At 35.3% G+C, this 21333-nt stretch overlaps 1 protein-coding gene, 1 long non-coding RNA gene and 1 pseudogene across 2 annotated transcripts in view; 2 read left to right on the forward strand and 1 right to left on the reverse strand.

Annotated features, from left to right (window-relative positions):
- Positions 1–7023, forward strand: part of LOC149008245 (GDSL esterase/lipase WDL1-like) — a 44987-nt gene extending 37964 nt beyond the window's left edge. Inside the window, exon 6 of the mRNA XM_089165745.1 lies at positions 6417–7023. Within this exon, the coding sequence (XP_089021871.1) occupies positions 6417–6513 (97 nt within the window). The 3' untranslated portion in view covers positions 6514–7023. The remainder of the gene's footprint in view (positions 1–6416) is intronic.
- LOC149008247 (arogenate dehydratase 1-like) lies at positions 390–1915 on the forward strand (annotated as a pseudogene).
- On the reverse strand, positions 2746–3663 carry LOC149008248 (uncharacterized). Its single transcript, XR_016175333.1, has 3 exons — positions 3554–3663; positions 3382–3447; positions 2746–2852 (listed from the first exon to the last, which is right to left on the reverse strand). It is a non-coding gene; the product is annotated as an uncharacterized LOC149008248 (long non-coding RNA).
- Positions 7024–21333: the final 14310 nt, after the last annotated feature.

A 21333-nucleotide genomic window follows, 5' to 3' on the forward strand; every position in this document is an offset into this window, starting at 1 on the left:
GAGTGTGATACAATGTTACCTCAACCGGTCACATAACCTCTCAAAGATCCTTAGAATACCTTTCCACCTTAAGCTCTTGAAGAAAACCCTTTAATCCAAGCTCAAGCTTCAATGGAGTTGCAATGGAGAAGAACACAAGAGAGAAGAAATCCCTTTTCTTGCAAAACCACAAGAAGAAGAAGACCCCAAAAAACTAATCCCGTTTTTGGACAAAAACCCACTTTAGAAGTCACTAGAAACTCACTTTTTCTCTCTCCATTTACCTCTCTCAAGACCCTCTTAATGATACCAAACACCTACCCATGTTTAACACTAAGTGGGACCAACCAAATTCAAATTTGAATTCAAACAAAAGATAAAGTGATTTTCATCACTAAACCCAACAAAACCTCCCATGCGAGTTTGGGTTCAACTATCCTACCATTGTGCAAAATCTGAATCTTTCCGCCAGCGAAAATGCAGGCAATGTCACTATCTCCCAACACATCTCCCAAATCCCTCTTCTCAGATCCTCACAAACCCTTGACCAGATCTCCCAAGAATTGGAACCCTACTCGCTTCATCGTCCAATGCGTCTCGCGACCAGAATCCTCCAACAACTCGGCGGGCAACTTAAGCTCAAATCACCGCTCCGACTGACAAAGCTCCTGCGCAATCCTCGCTAGCAAAGTCGTTTCTCAGCAGGGAAACCCTAACCCTGAAAAGACCGACAACACTAATATCACTACAGTTAATTGCCACAATACTCTAGAACTGGTCCCTGTTGCCAAGCTTCCCAAACCCTTCACCATAGCAGATCTCTCCCATGCTCCTATGCACGGCTCTCAGCTCCGCGTAGCTTACCAAGGATTCCCTGGTGCGTACAGTGAAGCTGCCGCCGGCAAAGCCTACCCTAACTGTGAAGCGATCCCTTGCGACCAATTCGAAGTGGCTTTCCAAGCAGTCGAACTCTGGATTGCAGACAGAGCTGTTCTTCCGATAGAAAACTCCTCGGCGGTAGCATCCACCGGAACTACGATCTCCTCCTCCGCCACCGCCTCCACATCGTCGGGGAAGTTCAACTTCCAGTTCACCATTGCCTCTTAGCAATGCCCGGAGTCAAGAAAGAGATCCTGACACGTGTCATCAGCCATCCACAAGCCCTAGCTCAATGCGAGCTCACCCTCACCAAAATGGCTTGAACGTCGCTCGTGAAGCCGTCGACGACACTGCCGGCGCGGCGGAATCCGTCGCTGCAAACAACATCCGATTTTTGGTCCTTTTTCTTTTACTTTTTTTTTTCCTTCCCGCCCGTCGTCTCCTCTTTTTTGATGTTTTCCCCGTCCCCGATTGAGAGACACCGCAGCGATCGCGAGCGCTCGCGCGGCGGAGTTGTACGGTTTGCAGATTCTAGCTGATGGAATTCAAGACGGTTCGGGGAATGTGACCCGGTTCGTTATGTTAGCTCGTGAACTGATAATTCCCTGGACGGACCGGCCTTTTAAGACCAGTATCGTGTTCGCTCATGACAAGGGGACTTCGGAGTTGTTCAAGGTGTTGTCTGCGTTTGTTTTGAAGAATATCAGTTTGACAAAGATCGAGAATAGGCCGCACAGGAACCGTCCAATCAGGGTGGTAGATGATGCGAATGATGGGACAACAAAGCATTTTGAGTATCTGTTTTACGTTGATTTCGAAGCTTCAATGGCTGATGTGCGGGCCCAGAATGCGTTGGCTAAAGTACAACAGTTCACATCATTTATCAGAGTTTTGGAAAGTTTTCCAATGGATATGACCCCTTGGTGTCCTTCTTGTTAGATTCCATTTGATTGGTGTATGACAAATCGCATTCTTAATTTTCTTTCAGTATTTGTAATTTTGTTATAAAATTTTTAAAAATTCAAAAAAAAAATGTCAAAATTTAGATTGTTAACTTTTTTTTTTGCTGGGTAAGAAATAAAAATTCCCACAACTTTTTTTTTTTCAGAAGGAATATTTAACATTTTTCTACATATTTACAAAATTGAATTTAAAAAATTATAAGGTCTCAAGCATAATATAAATAACCGATAGTTACATTGATACTTCGCTTCCATTCGTTTTTACATGTGGCATAAATCTAATGACAACATGGCTACAAGTCGAGCTATTACAAAAGAAAATCCTACTAGCAGTCAATTCCTCCCCCAAGCGCAATGCTACATCTACAGCCTCCTCCACGGTATCAATATACATATTAAATATAACCGATACAATACATATCTAGATGTTTCCCTATTGGATTGCCCTAAATGCATTGGTCAATATAATAAGACGATAAATCTCTTGAAATCACCTAGCTGATACAATCCTCAACCTATGTATAATTCATATCATCTATATGAATGAATTTACTTCTACCACACAAAAGGATACTAACTTTTTTTTATTTTTTGGTAGAAAAAAAAGATACTAATTGATACACTTTGACATCACCATATTGAAACAAAGTCAGCCCATTAACATCCAACTCTGAATATCACTTCAAGATAAATGATAAGACTATGAGAACGTGAGAGTCTCGCAGCCAATCTTCTTCCAAGAAGCACTACTTAATTAGAAAGCTGGAATCTGCCAGTTGTTTTCTTTTTTTCTCCATCCCTGAAAATATTACAAGATAATTAAGAGATTCAATGTTTATGCTTGGATGACTGAGATAATTGTATTTTTTTCACGAAGAGACTGCAAGGTATAGATATTTAGTTGTAAGTTTTGTAACTCACATGTACAGATATTTAATTCCACGAAGAGACTGCAAGGTGTGGCCAAATATTTCTTGGGCAGCAGTTGCTTGGGCATAATAACCAAAAGCAGTAGAACAGAACTGAATCACACTGCAAAAAAGGATAAAACAAACAGAAAATGAGGATACAAGGAAAACCTCTAGAGATCTTCATAAATGGATATCTTCTGAAAGATCAAGCCATTTGACATATCGCGGACAGATGACAACTATCTTTTCCCAAAAGAACCAGAAAACAAAGCAGAGTCTTTATGACAAGATGACATGGTACCTATTGAGAAGATCCATCATATTAAAAAGTCACTAATTGAGCCTTATTTCATGATTAATGAGTCCTCAATTTACCGTTTCAGGTGGTAATGCAAGCTACAGGTTCCTATATCTATGACTAAAGTTGTTCTCTTGACACAAACCATACGCCAGAACCCATAAAGATATTAATCTTTAGGGCTCACTAGTTTCTGTATGAGTCCTTTTTCAGAATATTCAGTTCATGTTTATCTGCTCTTATCTGATTGATGATGAGATGAACCTCATAGACAAGCCTCAATCTAGTTAAACATGGTCAATCTACAGCTTTGATATCCAGAAAAGGTTTAGGATGCCAAACAAGGTTAGACCTGATCGAGCAAAGGAGAATGAGTCCAACATTGAAAAGAAACGAATTCATAAGAGTTCCTCCCCACCTGGAAAAGAAAGGGTAAAATTGAAGATTAAAAACAAGGATATAAAACAGCAACAAGTAACAATGATAAGAAAATGTGCAACAACCACTGAGAAAAGATTCCCTACTTCATAGGGTGAATAGTTATGAAAACCAGCCTCAGACCAAGCATCATTGCCCCAGCAACAACTGCCATCAGAAGGTAGAAGCAGAAGAAGGCAAAGGCTACAGTACCTAGAAGACCTGGTCAAGTAGTAGAATCCATAAGTCAGAAACCAAGAACTGGCAAATAGAGCATTGAAGTATCTCAGTCAACCCAAGATACACTGTATATCTTTAGTAGCTCCAAATATTACAAAAAGAATAGTTGATTACTATGATGCCGCCCAAAATCTAGGAGTCCAAGCAGTTGTCAAAAATGAAGGAGTCCTCATCACACAAGTTTGTCCATGCACAACACCCACAAAAGAAATTCAAAAAAGGTTATATCCAGAGTTTCAATTTGAAAAATCAAGGCCCATCTGGCAAAGTTACGAAGAAGCGTCATAGGAGCCAACACTTTCTCCCTTCAGTTATGCACTTTAAAGATCCCACCATTGAGGAATTGGTTACCTAATGTTGGAAAACCTTTTTTTTTAAGCCCAAGGTCAAAATTTTTAAATTTAAAAATAGGAGAGTATTAGTGGAAGCATGTATGTAATTTTTGGAGTATGTTGTGAAGCTTTTTAAGATAGTGTGTATTTTATATAGTTTTAAATTATTTATATGTTAAAAATTACTTATTTTTTTTATACTTAAAATTATGAGGTTATTATTAGAAGCATGTATGTACTTTTTTGAGCATATTGTGGAGCTTTTTAAGATAGTGTGTATTTCCTGTATCAAACACTTTTTTTCAAAGATGTCAGACATAACTTGGCAACATGGGAGGCCATTGACAGCTGATAAGAGGAAGAGCGAGTGTAATTACTGTAAGAAACAAATAAGAGGAGGTGGGGCCTCTAGACTGAAGGTGCATCTAACTGGTGGAAACAAGGATGTAGTAGGGTGCCAAAAGGTGCCCGTAGAGGTCAAGAAGGCAATGACCTCATATATTAGTGGGAGAAAGCAAAAGAGCAAAGAGAAGAGAACACAAAGAGGGAGGAGTTCGAGGATGCATGCTTGATGATCTTCCAGATCCCGAGGATTATGGTCTAGATGAGCCAGAAGAGTATGGATATGATCATGAACCAGAGGCTGAACAGGTCAGGAGAGCGATGATGATGAGTAGGGAGCAACAGAGGGTTGATAACATGAGGAGGCAACAGAGGTATTTTTGATTGTGGGTCCTCTAGAGAACCAGAATGTATGGGAGGCATAAGCAGCTCCCAAGTCCCTAGGAGGAGTGAGAGTGTGAGGCAGGAGGTTCCTATCCCACGGGCCCCTACAAGGGGTCGAGGTTTGTCAGCACATCCTATAAATCCAGATCTGGAGATTCATCGCAATGATCCAACCCTACTTGTGAGGCATGAGCACAAGCAGAGAAAGTTGAAGCACTTATGGGGGAGTGGGAAAGAAAAAGTGGGGATGGCTTTCTCCAAATGGGCTTATTACCATAGTATTCCAACACATACAGTCCAAGGGCCCTATTATAGGGATATTACTAAGGAGATAGGCAAGGCTAGGAGTGGTGTACAAGGACCCACTCCATATAAAATATATAATGTCTATTTGCCTAAGCATAAAGAGGACTTAAATGAGTATATTAAGAGATTAAAGCCCATGTGTGGTCATTATGGAGTGACGGTGATGGCTGATGATGGGACTGGTCCTACTAAACAATCCATCATCAATTTCATGTTGAATTCCTCAAGTTAGTAGATGCATTCGGTGATAAGATGGATGCAAAATATATTTATAAATTATTTAAGCAAGTGGTGAAGGAGGTTGGAGTGAAAAATGAGATCCAAACTATGACTGATAATGGCTCCAAATACAAGAAAGTTGGGTTGAAGATGCAAGAGGACTCCAAATATCAAAACATATAGTATTAATTTTTATTTTTAAATACATATATTTACATTACATATTTACATGTACACTTTATGACTTTGTATTGATGCCTTGATGAATGGACAAATATAAGCTCTTTTGGACTCCATGTATTGCTCACTGCATTGACTTAATGCTGAAAGACATCAGAAAGGTCAAGCTTGTGAAGAAGACCGTGGAGCAAGCCCGACAAGTTACACCTTCATCTATAACCACACATATGCAATAAAGATGATGAGGGACAAGTGTCAAGGTGACTTACTGAGGCCAGGCATAACCAAATTTGTTACTAATTGGATAGCACTACAAAGCTTTGAGAGTACAAAGACTGGCCTTAAGAGCATGTTTGCATCAACGCAGTGGTTTAGCTAGGAGGGTTCTTCATCTGTGGGAAGAAGGAGAGCACAGTTACCATACTCAATAAGATTTTTTGACATAATGTGAGAATAGTGGTGACAATGCTTGAGCCTATGGTGCATGTGTTGAGGATGGTAGATCAGCAGAGAAACCCTACTCTACCACATATATTTGTTGCAGTAGAGAGGATGAAGCAGCAAATTGCTCAAGTCCATCCACATGGCAACAAGAAAGTCCTCGAAATCATCCAAGTTAGATAGCAGTGTATGTTGCAGCATCATACATCAAATAAAGATTGATAAATAAAATATATAAACAAATAAAGATTGATAATTCTTTCCAAGCTAATAAAAAGTTTATCTGTTTTCTATTCTTCTATATTTTTTCTATTTAACTCTTTTTGGGTGGGGAGCCAAGCGGAGCAGATGAAGGCCACTGTCATTTGAGAATGTTTTGGAATATTCATTGTGCAAGTTTATTCATCATAAAGATAATTTGAGTAAAAATTTTTAAGTCAAATTCGTGGCTTTTTATGTTTTGAAAATGTTAGGTGATATCTTGTCTTGGGTATTTCGTAACTGATGTGTGTTTTTATTTTCACAGAGATGGTATTCATTTCTCTTCTGAAGGAAGCCAGATTGTTGTGGAGGAGATACTAAAGGTTCTTAAGAAAGCCGAGTGGGAACTAAGTTTCCACTAGAAGTCTTTGCCAACTGAATTTTCTGAGGATTCCCCTTATGATATTGTTGCATTCAGTGGGAAGACTACTATCAACCCCTCAGAGTGGACTTTTCACAAGAAAATACAGTGGGACTAAATACTGGACTGATGTGCTTTTATCTAATAAGAGGAGAGCAGACTTGAAAGAAGAAGAAAAAAAGCCTGTTAGATTTAGCTTAGATTTAGGTTTGCCTCTGTAAGGAATATAAAATGGTTTTGTCACTTTGATTAAAGGATCATGCTAAATTTTATGCCTCCTTCATTCATAACCTAAGAAAAGCAAGCGACAGGCCTTTCACCTTTGAAGGATGTGGGTGAGGTATGCTTTTTGTTCATCTTGGTTCTGTAGGTGTAGTACATTATCTTATATTGGTTGAACTTAAGAAAAGGGATAACAACAGACTTTCCTTCTCAAAGATTGACGTGTCGTCATATCCAATGTCAACTCCAGCAAAATGAAGTCTCCTGGTGATGTTCTACTTGAAAGAGATGAGGGTCTAAAGAGTTTCTGGATAAAGGTGTTCAAGATTTTGTTCTTAATCTCTTAAGATGGAAGTATGTGATGGTTCACTGAACAAATTCCTCTCAGCAAGGAGTTTACCCCTATGGTTTTACCTCTTCCTACTTAACTGCATAAACAGTAGCAATTGATGTAGTGTTGTAGGACTCATCTGCTTATATTCTCTCCCTTCAACTATGTGAGATCTAGACTTGATGTAGGATCATTCAGACTTGAGGATCTCAAGCTTGAAAGCTTGAAATGAAATGATGAGTTGTTATTCTTGAAATGAATTTGTATGTGGTAGAGGTATGTAGTTGTTGATTCTCTAAGGCCAAACTTCATGCATCTTATCCCAATGTACTCACTCTGGACTTCTTTAATTAAAGTAGTTGATTGCCACAAACTCTATTAATTTCTTAATATACGGAACAACCTGGCTTTATATCAGTGACATAAGTACCTTAAATGCAAATGATTCACTTATATGTACCTTCAATATCTTTGGATGGGCTTCATACCACACTTCAAACAACTTACCTAGCATTGAGGGATGTCTTCAAATCAGGTCCAACTAGGCTTTAGGCCCATCAACCAAGTTCTTCTTCACAAATGAATAATCCAACTCCAAATCAAGTAAGGTTTCAATAAGGAAGAACCATCATCAATATCCATGGGTTTCGTGTCAAACACCATGTCTTCTACTGAGATGGCCCACAAAGACTTCTTCCTTCATTTTGGGTCTTTAGATCTACACTAAGGGAGATGTCTGACTTGACTTCCTTAGACCTTCCACGGATAACAACACGATACTTAAGGTCCAACTTCAAGGTCAAACATTAAACAAGCCCTTTTTCACCCAAAACATATAGGGTGGCTAGGTTAGGTTTGGGCTGGATTTCACATTTATATCTAGTGACATTCCACCGTTGGCAAATGTTGTAGGCAAAGTATCTTCTTTATGGGTTATTGATTCTCGTGCTAGTTTTCATATGGTTTCAAATTTGTCTTTATTTCATTCGGATAGTCTTGTTCCCACACCCAATCTATTCGTCTTCCAAATGGCAGTTTTGCTTTTTTTACACATATTGGGAATTACAGCCCCGTACCCACTTTATCTCTCACGAACGTATTACATATTCCTTCATTTGATTCTAATTACTTATCTGTTACCCAACTTACCCAACAACTTCATTGTTTCATAACTTTCTATCTTGATCATTGTGTGATACATGACCTATGCACGAAGGAGATGATTGGGCCAGGAGGCGTACAATGGACTTTATTATTTTGAGTTGGATTATCTCGTTGCTGCTACTGCTGGTTTACCAGCCAAGGACCTTTGGCATTCTCATTTAGGCTATCCATCTTTAAATGTTTCTAGTTATATTGCACGTTTGGATTCGAATATTTCTTTTCCTAAAGATTGTTTTTGCTCCATTTGTCCTTTAGCTAAGCAAACTCGACTTCCTTTTACATAAGTACAATTTCTACCACCTCTTGCTTGGAATTGATACATTATGACATATGGGGAACTTACTTCATTCCCTCAATTTGTGATGCAAAATATTTTTTTAACTATTATGGAAGATTTTTCATGATGCATCTGGGTGTTTTTGTTAAATTATAGATTTGATGCTTGGTCCCGATTTGTGAAATTTTTTGTTATAATCAAAACCTAATTTTGATACCAAATTAAACAACTCCGAACTGAAAATGCTCGTGAGTTTTTTAATTATCATTCAAATGACTTTTTTACAACCCATGATATTATTTAACATAGTTGCGTTGATACCCCCAACAAGATGGGGTTGTTGAACACAAACACCGCCATCTTCTTAATCTGGCACATACTCTATCCTTTCAAGCAAATCTGCCTCACAAGTTTTGGGGCCCTTGTGTTTTGACAGCCGCTTACCTAATTAACTATTTACCACTCCGCTGCTACATGATAAGTCACCACTTCAAATTTTATTTGGCAAGATCCATTCATATTCTCCTTTAAACTGATGAAATGGAAGGATGAGATGGTTTAAAACTATTTTCATACTCCTTCAAATTTGAAGATGAGAATATGAATGGATCTTGCGAAAGAAAACTTGAAGTGGTGACTTACCATGTAGCAACGGAGTGGTAAATAGTTAATTAGGTAAGCGGCTGTCAAAACACAAGGACCCCAAAACTTATGAGGCAAACTTGCTTGAAAGGATAGAGCACATGCCACATTAAGAAGATGGCGGTGTTTGTGTTAAACAACCCCATCTTGCTGGGGTGTATCAACGCAACTATGTTAATGAATAATATCATGGGTTGTAAAAAAGTCATTTGAATGATAATTAAAAAACTCACGAGCATTTTCAGTTCGGAGTTGTTTAATTTGGTATCAAAATTAGGTTTTAATTATAACAAAAAATTCCACTAATTGGGACCAAGCATCAAATTTATAATTTAACAAAAACACCCAGATGCATCATGAAAAATCTTCCATAATAGTTAAAAAAATATATTTGCATCACAAATTAAGGGAATGAAGTAAGTTCCCCATATGTCATAATGTATCAATTCCAAGCAAGAGGTGGTAGAAATTGTACTTATGTAAAAGGAAGTCGAGTTTGCTTAGCTAAAGGACAAATGGAGCAAAAACAATCTTTAGGAAAAGAAATATTCGAATCCAAACGTGCAATATAACTAGAAACTTTTAAAGATGGATAGCTTAAACGAGAATGCCAAAGGTCCTTGGCTGGTAAAACAGCAGTAGCAGCAACGAGATAATCCAACTCAAAATAATAAAGTCCATTGTACGCCTCCTGGCCCAATCATCTCCTTCGTGTATCACACAATGATCAAGATAGAAAGTTATGAAACAATGAAGTTGTTGGGTAAGTTGGGTAACAGATAAGTAATTTGAATCAAAGGAAGGAATATGTAATACGTTCGTGAGAGATAAAGTGGGTACGGGGCTGTAATTCCCAATATGTGTAAAAAAAGCAAAACTGCCATTTGGAAGGCGAATAGATTGGGTGTGGGAACAAGACTATCCAAAAGAAATAAAGACAAATTTAAAACCATATAAAAACTAGCACGAGAATCAATAACCCATAAAGAATATACTTTGCCAACAACATTTGCCAACGGTGGAATGTCACTAGATTCCAACAGAGATAGAAGTTTATGATACTAATATGTGGTGAAAAATGGTGCAATAGCTGAAGGGACCACAGTTCTAGTAGGAGAGTGAACCGTAGGAGAGGAATCCAAATCAACAAAACTTAGTATTAGTAGTTATTGAAGAGGAGGTAGAAAATGAGGAAGAAGAAGACATGGCTAATTAAGATGAAGAATCGTGTGTTTAGGCTGATACCATATTAAGAAACAACTTTAATAAGAAAAATGGTTGAATAATTTTATATAAGAGAACACCAAATATATAGGTAGCATATATCCCATGCTATTAGATAACTATGAACAATAAAAGAAAGATATAAAACATGGAAATACATTACATGGAAATGTTTATATGGAAATACAATACATGAAAAGGATTTAATAGATCAATCAAGCCAAATTAGGATACTGATGAAATGTAAGAATGAGATGGTATGGAAAGAATTCAAATGGAAGGAATGATGAATGGAAAGAATTCAAATGAGAAGAGGAAATAATATGGAAAGAATTCAAATGAGAGGAGCAAATAGTATGGAAAGAATTCAAATTAGAGACAATTAGGGAAATAATGGAAAATCATCCTTATCACGCCTAATAACTTTTTGTATAGGGCCTTTGACATGAACAGTGATGATACTGCAAAAATTATATCTAAAGTGAGCATGAACCATCATTATGTAGGGTTTTTTTTTTTTTTTTTGTTTCCGGGTTTTCAATTCTAAGTGAGATTTCAAATCTATAGAATTCAAATCTATGGAGTCATAATTTATAAAATTAAATGTTTGGTTGTGGAATGAAATCTATGGATTCATCCTAAAAACTATTTGTCGCCGTTTTGGTGTGCGTGCTTTTTGAAATTTTTTTTTTCCCCTCCCCCAAAAATTCTGGGTTTTCGTTTTTGTGTGAAGGTGAATCTCAGATTCATAAACTAAGATTTTACAACCAAACAAGCCCTAAAGTAAAAGATCACGAGATCACAGTATGAAAGCAAGAACTTCTAGGCGCGTTATTATAATCGTTGTCCTTAAGACGTAATTCACCCTCACTGAAGGTGCCATGAGATACTAGCAATTTGTCTCCCAAGATACAAAGAAGCCCAATTCAAAGTTGTTTTTCTCAAGTTTTTGCAAAGTACAGACAAAACCCCAAGAACAGAGAAAACTTCAAAAATTTTCTTATCACTAGCTACAGAGTATTTATAGGCATTGAGGTGCCTCTAATGAACAGTTCATGACTCTGTTCGTATGGATGCACCTCTCTATAGGGATACAAATGCCTACATTCATATATGAGCCATTGGATTGTTCAACTACACGATCTAATGGTCCAAATTGAACCAACGAATAGATATGTATGGATCTACTTCCATCACCCCGGATCTGCCGTTGATCAAAATACACGGTTCAAATCTGATCTAAATGCATGTGCCAAAAGCGCCTAAACAACTTCCCTAGGGGAGGTCTTGGGTTCGCACCCATTCGGCAACATTATTATATATATATATAAATCTCCCTCGAGGATGTAATCGTGGTGCGCGTAAGCTGGCCCGGATGAACCTCATATCCAAAAAAAAAAAAAAAAAACCCACTACCCACGGTGCACTTGGACAATACACCGTCCTCACTCGTACACTACATACGCATTGGCATGTCTTATTATTATAAATCGAACTTAATAGGCAGCACCTATTAATTAACTTGGATCCGACTTCTCGATTTCCGATATGGGACTAAATAAAAAACACTTTCCTAAAATAAATAAAGGAAAGTTTTTTGCACTTATAAATCCAATAAAATGAAACATTTATTATATTAAAAATAATACAACACATTATTCTTGTTCTTTTCCTTGTTCATTCACCTTCACTTCTGACCAAGTATTTTCCTTCAAAGCAAACCCAAATCTGTGCAACTTCATCTTTTTTGGAAGTTAAGAATATTGATCGACATTGCATAAACACTAAAGAAGAAGATATTGAAGCCAATGAGCACTACTATAGAAACACCGATCATTCTTGGCCCATAGCCGAGACTGACATAGATGTATTCTTTGACATATCCCTTAAATTCAGGTTCGTTGATTAGAGTTTCCACGTCACCTAGCTGAGAGCTTATGATACCCCTTAAGGTCCAAGCCACTGGACAAATATAGTAAAATCAAATCCACCATCCTGGAATGTTCTGTGACAAGCAAAAGGCAAGGTTAGAAGATGAATGATTTTATAGCTTTTTGTTGGTGGTTTAGATGGAAACATGAAAAGTAGAAGTAGATGGTTTGTGAACAGTAGATTACTTACTGGTTTTGAGATAATAAAACCTGAAAAGAGGCTCCCATAGAATGTAAATGCTGAAGAAATGACAGCTGTTAAATGCTGATTTGGTGTGAGACCAATCGTCATAATCCCATAGAATGTAAAGTAGGTAAATGTGAGGTACATGAATAGAAGGTAGAACAAAAACTATACTGCAAAATAGAATCCATGTGTTAAACCATTGTATTTTAAAACAACTTAGCTAATTATCAAACAATTAAGTTTTGAAACATATTGGTTAAATTGTATTTATTCAATTCAATTAAGATTTGTCGAACTAGTTTCGTTGAAACTCTTAACTGGCATGGAGTCTTAAACACTTTAAGTGAGCACTAGCAACAACATAGGGGTGTCAACGGTGCGGTTTTGGCAGTTTCGGACTGGGCCAAACGTTTCGGGCTGAAAAACACCTAGCCCAAACACGGCCCATTAGCAAAATAACAGTTTCGGGCCGATTTCGGTTTGGTGCGGTGTGGGTTCGGGCTAACTAACGGTTTGGGCTAACAGTTTATGGTGTGCAAGAAAAAGAACAAGAAGAAATAATTTAACATCCTACAACAAAAGCCAAAATTCTATGAAAAACCTAGATATTAAGTAGTAAAATATTTTAAGTAGAAATTAAGTAGTAAAATAACTATTTGATCTTTGAATTCATGCATAAATTTTTTAATTGTCTATACCAACTACGTAGTGGTAGTATAATGATTCAAAAACTATTTAATGTAAAATTATAAAACGGGTTGTAAAACGGGCTATAACGGGTTGCGGTTCGGTTTCGAGTTGGTGCGAGCTCCGCTACCCTCAGCCCAAACACAGCCCATTAAGGTTCGGACCGGGCCGATTAGGGCTATAACGGGCCTGTGCGGTTCGGTTTCAACAGTTCGGGCTACAAATTGACACCCCTACAACAGCATGTTCAAATGTTGTTGAAGAAATTGGTTAACCGCTCCTCAACCTTTTCCTTTTTAAGAAAGAAGTTCTTCACATTTTTATGTTATCCGTGTTTCAGAAAAATCTTGTCTATGAAACAAAACATGGTAATGAAAAGCAGACTATAAAATTGATATTGTTTGGGTTTTAGTTTATACAAGAAAAGCAGTATAAGCTACATTATTAAATCAAAAAAATAATTTATTATTTTCAGCAAACAACAGAAGATAGAAAACTACTAAATGAACCAAATGAGTGCTTCAAAAAGTGTTCAACTGCTTAACAGGTCTTATGAACTGAATGGTCAAATTATTCCAGCTAGATCTTACTTATGAAACAAGTGTAAGCTCACTTTTAAGATCTGTCTACAACTAAGGACTAGGGAAAATAAGTTATAATCAGCTTTCATGGTGTAAAATAACATGGAAAATAGGTTTTAAACAATAGCTATTGTTCTTTCAAAAACTGATCATGAAATATGTGATGACACCAAATATTATTGTTTGCATAGCAATGTATGGAATTTCTATCAGCCTCTACCAACAAAAAAAAGGTAATATACTGATTAGTTTACTTAACAAGATCTGTGCTTATATAATAACCAATATTCATATCTGGGGCCACGCATAAGGAAATGGAGAGTACATTCCAGCTGCTCTCTCTCTTTATATAGAAGATTGTCCTCTCAACATAAATAATTGATTGCACTGTAAAAGCATTGTTGATCCCAAGAAACAAGCATGATGCATAAAGAATACCCATAAACCATCAATAAGTTCTCTATTGTGTCCCTACAAAACATTGAAGAGATGGTACTTGATTAGTTTCAAACTTTAGCAACATTTAGCAACAAGGAAAAACTTCATGCTTGTAGACTGTTTGATGCAATGAAAGACAACCTATGCTCCTATAGGTTCTAATCAAAGTAAGCTAGATGAATTAAGGATATGGCTCAAATGATTGGACATGAAAAATTTATTGTATGCCATAATGATGCCAGGATATTTATCTATAGGAAGTCCTCAATGATTTTCTTGATCAAGAATTCAACTTATTCATTGCCATGAATTTTGTAGATTTTACTGTAGTTAAAAACTTAGAAAGGACTTGGAAAACAAGCAAATATCGACTAATATAAAATACACCCAATTATCATAGTACAAAACTTACCAAAACTGTGTGTCAAACAAAATTATGCACATGTTCAAAAATGAAAAGAAAAATATGAGATACGGCCATAGATGAGAATTGTTAGAATTTGACATAGAATTGCACGATTTTACAATGAGAAGAATTGCATTTATTTTTTCTAATGTAGATGATCCACATTTAACTTTTGTTTTGATACCACTTTCGGATTATAAAAAACCCACCGAGTATCTTACTTATTTTTTCTAATGTGAAGAATTCACATTCAATTCTTGCTCTGAGACCACTATCAGTTTATAAAAAACACACCGAATATCCTATTTATTTTTTCTGATGTGAAAGATCCACATTCAACTATTGCTCTGATACCACTATCGGGTTATAAAAAATTCAACGAATATCTTACTTATTTTTTCTGATGTGAAGGATCCACATTCAACTCTTACTATGATACCACTATCGAGTTATAAAAAATACACTGAATATCTTACTTATTTTTTCTGATGTGAAGGATCTATATTCAACTCTTGCTCTGATACCACTATCGAGTTATAAAAAAAAATTCACTGAATAGAACAATCAGCAAATAAAAGAAAAGAAGAGCACAAGCATTTAAGTGAAAAACCCTTAAAAAGAAGAAGAAAAGAAAAAAAACATGGGCAAAAGAAAAATTCCACTATATATAAATAATTACAAGAAGGAAAAATATTTTGAGATGAATTACATGTGGAGGGGGAGTCATCCATTTATAGCCTCTCATCATTCCCCAATTCTCCCAAATCATCCGATGTATGACTAAAAATTTCGACATCTCTATCTTCTGGTTTTCCTTATACATGTAACAAGGTTTTCATGAAAATCTTTTAAACTTTTTGGCATTTAGGTTGGTACTAATTTAAAACATTGATTTTGGGAAAGATGAGATTTTATTACAAAGAAAGCAAAGCCAACACGAAATAGACAATTGTTTAAACTCCTTAAAAAAATTTGAACTTTTTAGCCAATAAGTTGGTACTTGTTGGAATATGCTCTTTGAGCATGAGTGAATATGAATAAAAATCATTAAATATGGAGAATTTGTGGAAACAAGTGCATGGAATACCTATGGACTATTTGGTGATTCATTACACAAGGAGATATCATGAATGAAGGGTTATGAGAATACCTATGGATTATTTTGTGTTTCATCTCCTAAAGAGAGTTCATGATTGGAGGTTATGAGACCTTTTATTTCCTAACAACCAAACTTCTCATTTCTCTATTGTGATTAATAGAAGGTTTTGGGACTCTTGATTTCCCAAGAAACTTCTATTTTCCTAGTTTGTTTATTAAAGTCTAAAGCTTTTCATTTCCCAAAACTTATTTCATTAAGTTTGACAATAGTGAATATGGCTTTTCATCTATCAAGCAAGTTAAAGAGACATAGACCTCCTTTATAAATAGGGATCCCCTCTTGATGAAGATGGTTGTTGTTTTGGGGTTTTCTTTCTTGTGTTTTAAGAATTTTGCTAACGAGCTTTGAAAGTCTTCATAGTGTTTTATGATTCTTGAAGATGGTTGATTGAAGAAGGTTCATTGAAGCTCTTCCTTTTGACAAGAAAAAAATCTTGGGTTTATTCATTCTTTCTGTTTTAAAGTCTTGCTAAAGTCTTTTTTTTAGAGTCTTGTTGCTTTGTGGTGTTCCGGTGATAGAAAGAATGCACTTAACAAGTCCGTCATAGTGGTCTACTTTGTGCTGAGTATTCTGTTGTTCGTTGTTGTATCATGGGAGACAAACGTCCGTTGAATCCTCAAGCACATTGTGGAAGGGACAAATTTGTTTTAAGGAAAGTGTCTGACGCACCTCGACGATTTTCCTTTACTCTTCTCTTTTCGATTCAGGTTCTGTTTACAAGTCTTTCCAAATTCTTCTCTTGATTATTTCTTCCCCTAATTATATTTTCAATTTTGGCTAACAATCTTAAAACAAATTATTTAAGGTACAAGACATGGGTTCTTGTTCCAAGCGTAAAAGAATAGAGGAGATCCAACCTCTTAATGAAAAGATGGAAACCTTTGATGGGCTAGTTCTTGATAATTTTTTGAGTTTTTGGAAAGATAAATTATTTATTGCGGATGGTGGTGTAAATGAGTGGATGGTAGCCGTGGTTGAAATACTTAGTGATTGGTGCAAGTATGGTGAAAGCCATCTTGACTTTATTGCTGAGAGATTATCCTCTTCAATTGATTTATAGACATCATGGTAAGGGCAAAGAGTTTATTAGACTCTTTAGCTGTTAAGAAACTCTATGAGCTACTATTAAAATTGTTTGATGCTCCTATTCTAAAGATCTAATGAAATGAGGACCATATGACATTTCCACCTATTTTGATGTTTGAAACATCAGTACAAGTTTGTTATATGTTTGCTTGTTATATGTAATTCTAATGAAAATCGTTATTAAGATATTACATAATGGTTGTTGCTTTAGTATGAAATTTTCCTTAAATTCTGGAGATGAATTTACAAGGATGACTACCATGAGTTTTTTTCATCTATTTATTTGGTTGTTTAGAATGTTAACCTATCGTTATAGGTTATAATGTTATTTATTTTACTTTCTCAATATATTAAATGTAAGGGAAAAATAAAGTTGAAAGGAAGAGAAGAAGATGATGTATACTTCTTATATGGTTTTTCATATTCTTGTGCTATAAATGGGTAAGTTAAAGGTGTTTTTTCAAAAAAATTGTTTATTCAAGCTAAAGACATTATTACATTGGTTCTTATTAGTTTCATATACTAGGTGTTTTGAAATTATAATTTTAATTAGTTCATCAAGTAAGTATTGATTTGTGACGGCCAAAAATCCATTAAAAAGTATCGGAAGAAAAGAAGATATTAAGTTCATCTTGTGCATATTATTCTATTGAATATATTTTGTTCAAGATGCTTACCCAACAATGTCATGTTTTATTTAATATGATTTATTTTTGTTAGGTTGGATGCAAAAACTCTAAATGATCAAAGTTGTTAGCCTTGAATTTATTGTTTCATAACAAAGTTAAAAGGCATGGTTCTTTTGAAAGTATAACAATTTATTGGGTTTACAAATCTTCATGACTAAATATCTTTACTTGGTTCACATGATTGTTATATCAAAATATATTGTTATTTCCAAAGAGAATGTTTTGGAGTTTATGGCTCCATAATTGCATTATGGGATGGATGAATTGCATAGACATATGGGCTAAATAATATTCTAGTGTGATCAATATGTGTAATTCCAATTTTATTTTTTTCACTTTGGTATGGGATTATTGAGTCATACGAATATTGTAATTTCATATATTCATAGAGTATCTTGGCTTAAAATAGCAAGATTTTCACATGGAAGTACTTTGGGCCTCTATCAGGTTTTAGTTGGGAAGCCTTACATATGTAGAAGATTTCTTGATGGCAGGTAATTGTAATGGCATCTCATTTGATATAATTTCATCTTTGTGGCTCATAATGAATAAGGAAATATTAGAGTTGGAATATGTCTTGATGGTTTTTGATAAATTCATTCCGGAACTGATTAAATCTCCAGTGGACTTCTGCCATCCTCTGGAAGGCTAAGCTTTATCAATCTAGAAAAATTAGGTAATTCTTCTTCTAGATTCATATCTTGAGTTGCCTCAAATTTGTCAACTTGTCAAGTGCATCCACCCAACTGCCTTCATCGAGACACAACGTTTGGAGTTCCCTCAAATTATTGATTCTAGAAAGACTACTTAGACCACCAATCTTATTCACAACCTTTTCCATGCATTCCACTACTTCACTTGGAAACTGCCGTAACATGTGGCAAATAAGATGTCTTAGTTAGTGCATTCTCCATATTTTCTTGGGAATGCCACTAAGATATGTCCAAAACAGATCCAAGGTTTGTAAATTGTAGAGGTTCCCCATTGAATGTTGAATTCTTTTTATTGAGGTTCCTTTCAAGCCCAAGTACTTCAGAAGGTTGAACCCACCAATTTCCTTGGGTAATCTTCATGGGAAAACAACAATGCTCACAGTGCTTTTTATTTCATGAGTAATGAAGATTTTGCTTTTTTTTAGACAAGGTATTTGGATCATTTCTCATGATAGGTGAAAGGGTAGGAAAGTCTCACCCTCTACATAGCCCTAGTTCACAATTGACGAGGATGTCCTTCCTATTGGAGCTACAATACACGTGTCATTTGCACATTTGTACTGAAATCAAAGTGTAAACAATGTATTTTTTTTAGAGGTATTTTTGCAGTATCTGTAGAAAATTTGGTTGTTTATAAACATTTTATGTATACAATGATTTTTTTTATATGAATAAATAAAAAAAAATCTATAATTAATGTGTTTGGAGTATTGTAATTAATCTATTTGTAGTATTTCACAGATCAAGAAAAAAAATGTGTGAGATGAGGAAAAAAATAGTTTTTTTCAAGTGGTATTATTCAATTGTCCACAAAAATAAAAATGGTCATTAGAATTGTGAAAAAGTCTCTATTTATAATATAAATGCCTCAAAAACAATTTTTGCAATTGAAATTAACAATAACAAAATCTTTAGAGGCATTTTGCAAATGCAATAAGAAACTTTTTTGAGCATTTTACAAATGCTACTAAAAAAGTGTCTCTAAAATATGAATAATATAGGCATTTGTTAAATTACCTCTAAAAGGCTTAGTCTTTTATGACATTACTTATAAAGGCATTTAAGCAGCATTTATAGAAAATGCCTCTAAAGGTATTAGAAGCATTTTTTAAAATTATAAAGGCATTTGTCAAAGACTTTTAAAGCCTTATTTTCTTGTAGTGATATAGTGGTATCAGAGCAAGAGTTGAAGGTGGATCATTCACATCAGAAAAAATAAATAAGATATTGTTTTCATCTTACGGAGGTCTTGGCATAAATTTTTTAAAGTCACTATTCACGTGTTTGTTTTCCTTTCGGATAACCTAGAAAGGTATATTGGGTGATTAAGGGGACTTTGATGTTGTTCAAGGTGTTGTTTGCGTTTTCTTTAAGAAATATCAGTTTGACGAAGATCGAGAATAGGCCGCATAGGAACAGTCCAATCAGGGTGGTAGATGATACGAATGATGGGACAGCGAAGCATTTTGAATACCTGTTTTACGTTGATTTTGAAGCTTCAATGGCTGATGTGCGGGCTCAGAATGCGTTGGCTGAAATACAAGAGTTCACATAATTTCTCATAGTGTTGGGAAGTTTTCAAATGGATATGACCCCTTAGTGTCCTCGTGTAGATTCCTTTTGATTAGTGTATAATAAATCGTATTCTTGAGAATATTTACATGCCATATTTATGTAAATTATAAAGGAAAATTAAGATATCATGAGAATATTTGTGTGCTATTTTTATGTAAACTAATAAGGACAACGTGCACATGCATGTGTAATGTGTTTTCAAATATAATTGTTTATCAGAGATTGTGTCTTGTTCTCAAATAAACCACGGACATAAATAAAATTATATATATGTACAGGAAACTATTTTTTTATGTTACTACTGCTTATTATTCAACTACAAACCTACTTTTATTTTATGATACGAAGATGCTGGATATTTCTTTGTAAATTATGAATTTTCTTTCTTCCAAAAATATAATTATACTCCTACAAGAAATTGATTTCCCCCCCCCCCCCCCCCCTTTCAGTGGATGAAATATTCTTCAAACATATATTTGTGAATGAAATTTACAATTTCAGACATCATTTATTAGTGACTTAAAGTTCTTATTATTTGAATACATAAAGGTATTTAAGGTAACTGAAATGTAGTCATGTCCTTTGAGTTCATACTTTTATAATAGTAATATGATAATATGATTATATATGCTTGGAAAATATTTGCATGCCATATTTATGCAGATTATACATATTTGGAAGATGAGGTATTATCTAACCATATGTATCTGGATTATCAATTGTCATCCCATATATTTGGCTAAGATGACATCTCACCTTTCCAGCATAATTTGTTGGGTAATTGTATTACAAATTCTACAGGACACAATAATGAAATTGTAATACAATTAAAAGATGAAGATCCCTAGCCAATCCGGAGAGCTTAATGTTGCAATCGAACGAACCACCGACGAACGAGGTTGAGTCACATTTTGAGTGTTGTCTTTAAAATAATTGATGCAACCTTCTATCAAGGGTTCTTCGCACCACCACCTCCAAGATAAAATCTCCAACTAGAAGATGAGATAGCTCTTTTAGCCCTTCAATGAGCAAAGCTTAGCCAACCTGGGCTGGCCTTTTTTAAATTTTATCCATATTCCCCTAATTCCTTTAATTTTTCCGTTTTCTCTTCCTACATGGAATGTCACTATTTGCCCCCTCCCAATATTGTGAACATTTTTATGTAAAATATGGGTTTGTCATTCCTAATAAAAAACTATCCATCTCCCTTTATTCTCCCCTCTCTTCTCTCTCGTCTTTTTTCCTATTTTTCTCTTATGTTTCTATAACGTGGGTTGGATTTTGAAAAAATCTTATTTAGGTATTCAAAAATCAAAATATTATTTCTAATTAAACCTAACTCTTCATCCCTATTTATTCTCTTATCTCCTCTCCTCTATCCTCTTTTTTCCTATTTATTCTCTTCCCTAAGCGTGGCTTTAGAAAATTTGAAAAAAATCTACTCCACAATTAAGTCTCTTTCTCATTTATTCATTGTTTCTTTTTTCTCTTTTCTTTTGTTATTTTTTT

The sequence above is a fragment of the Hakea prostrata genome, chromosome 8, assembly GCF_041222555.1.
Source record: "Hakea prostrata isolate BN-2017 chromosome 8, UWA_Hpros_2, whole genome shotgun sequence".
Lineage (NCBI taxonomy): Eukaryota > Viridiplantae > Streptophyta > Magnoliopsida > Proteales > Proteaceae > Hakea > Hakea prostrata.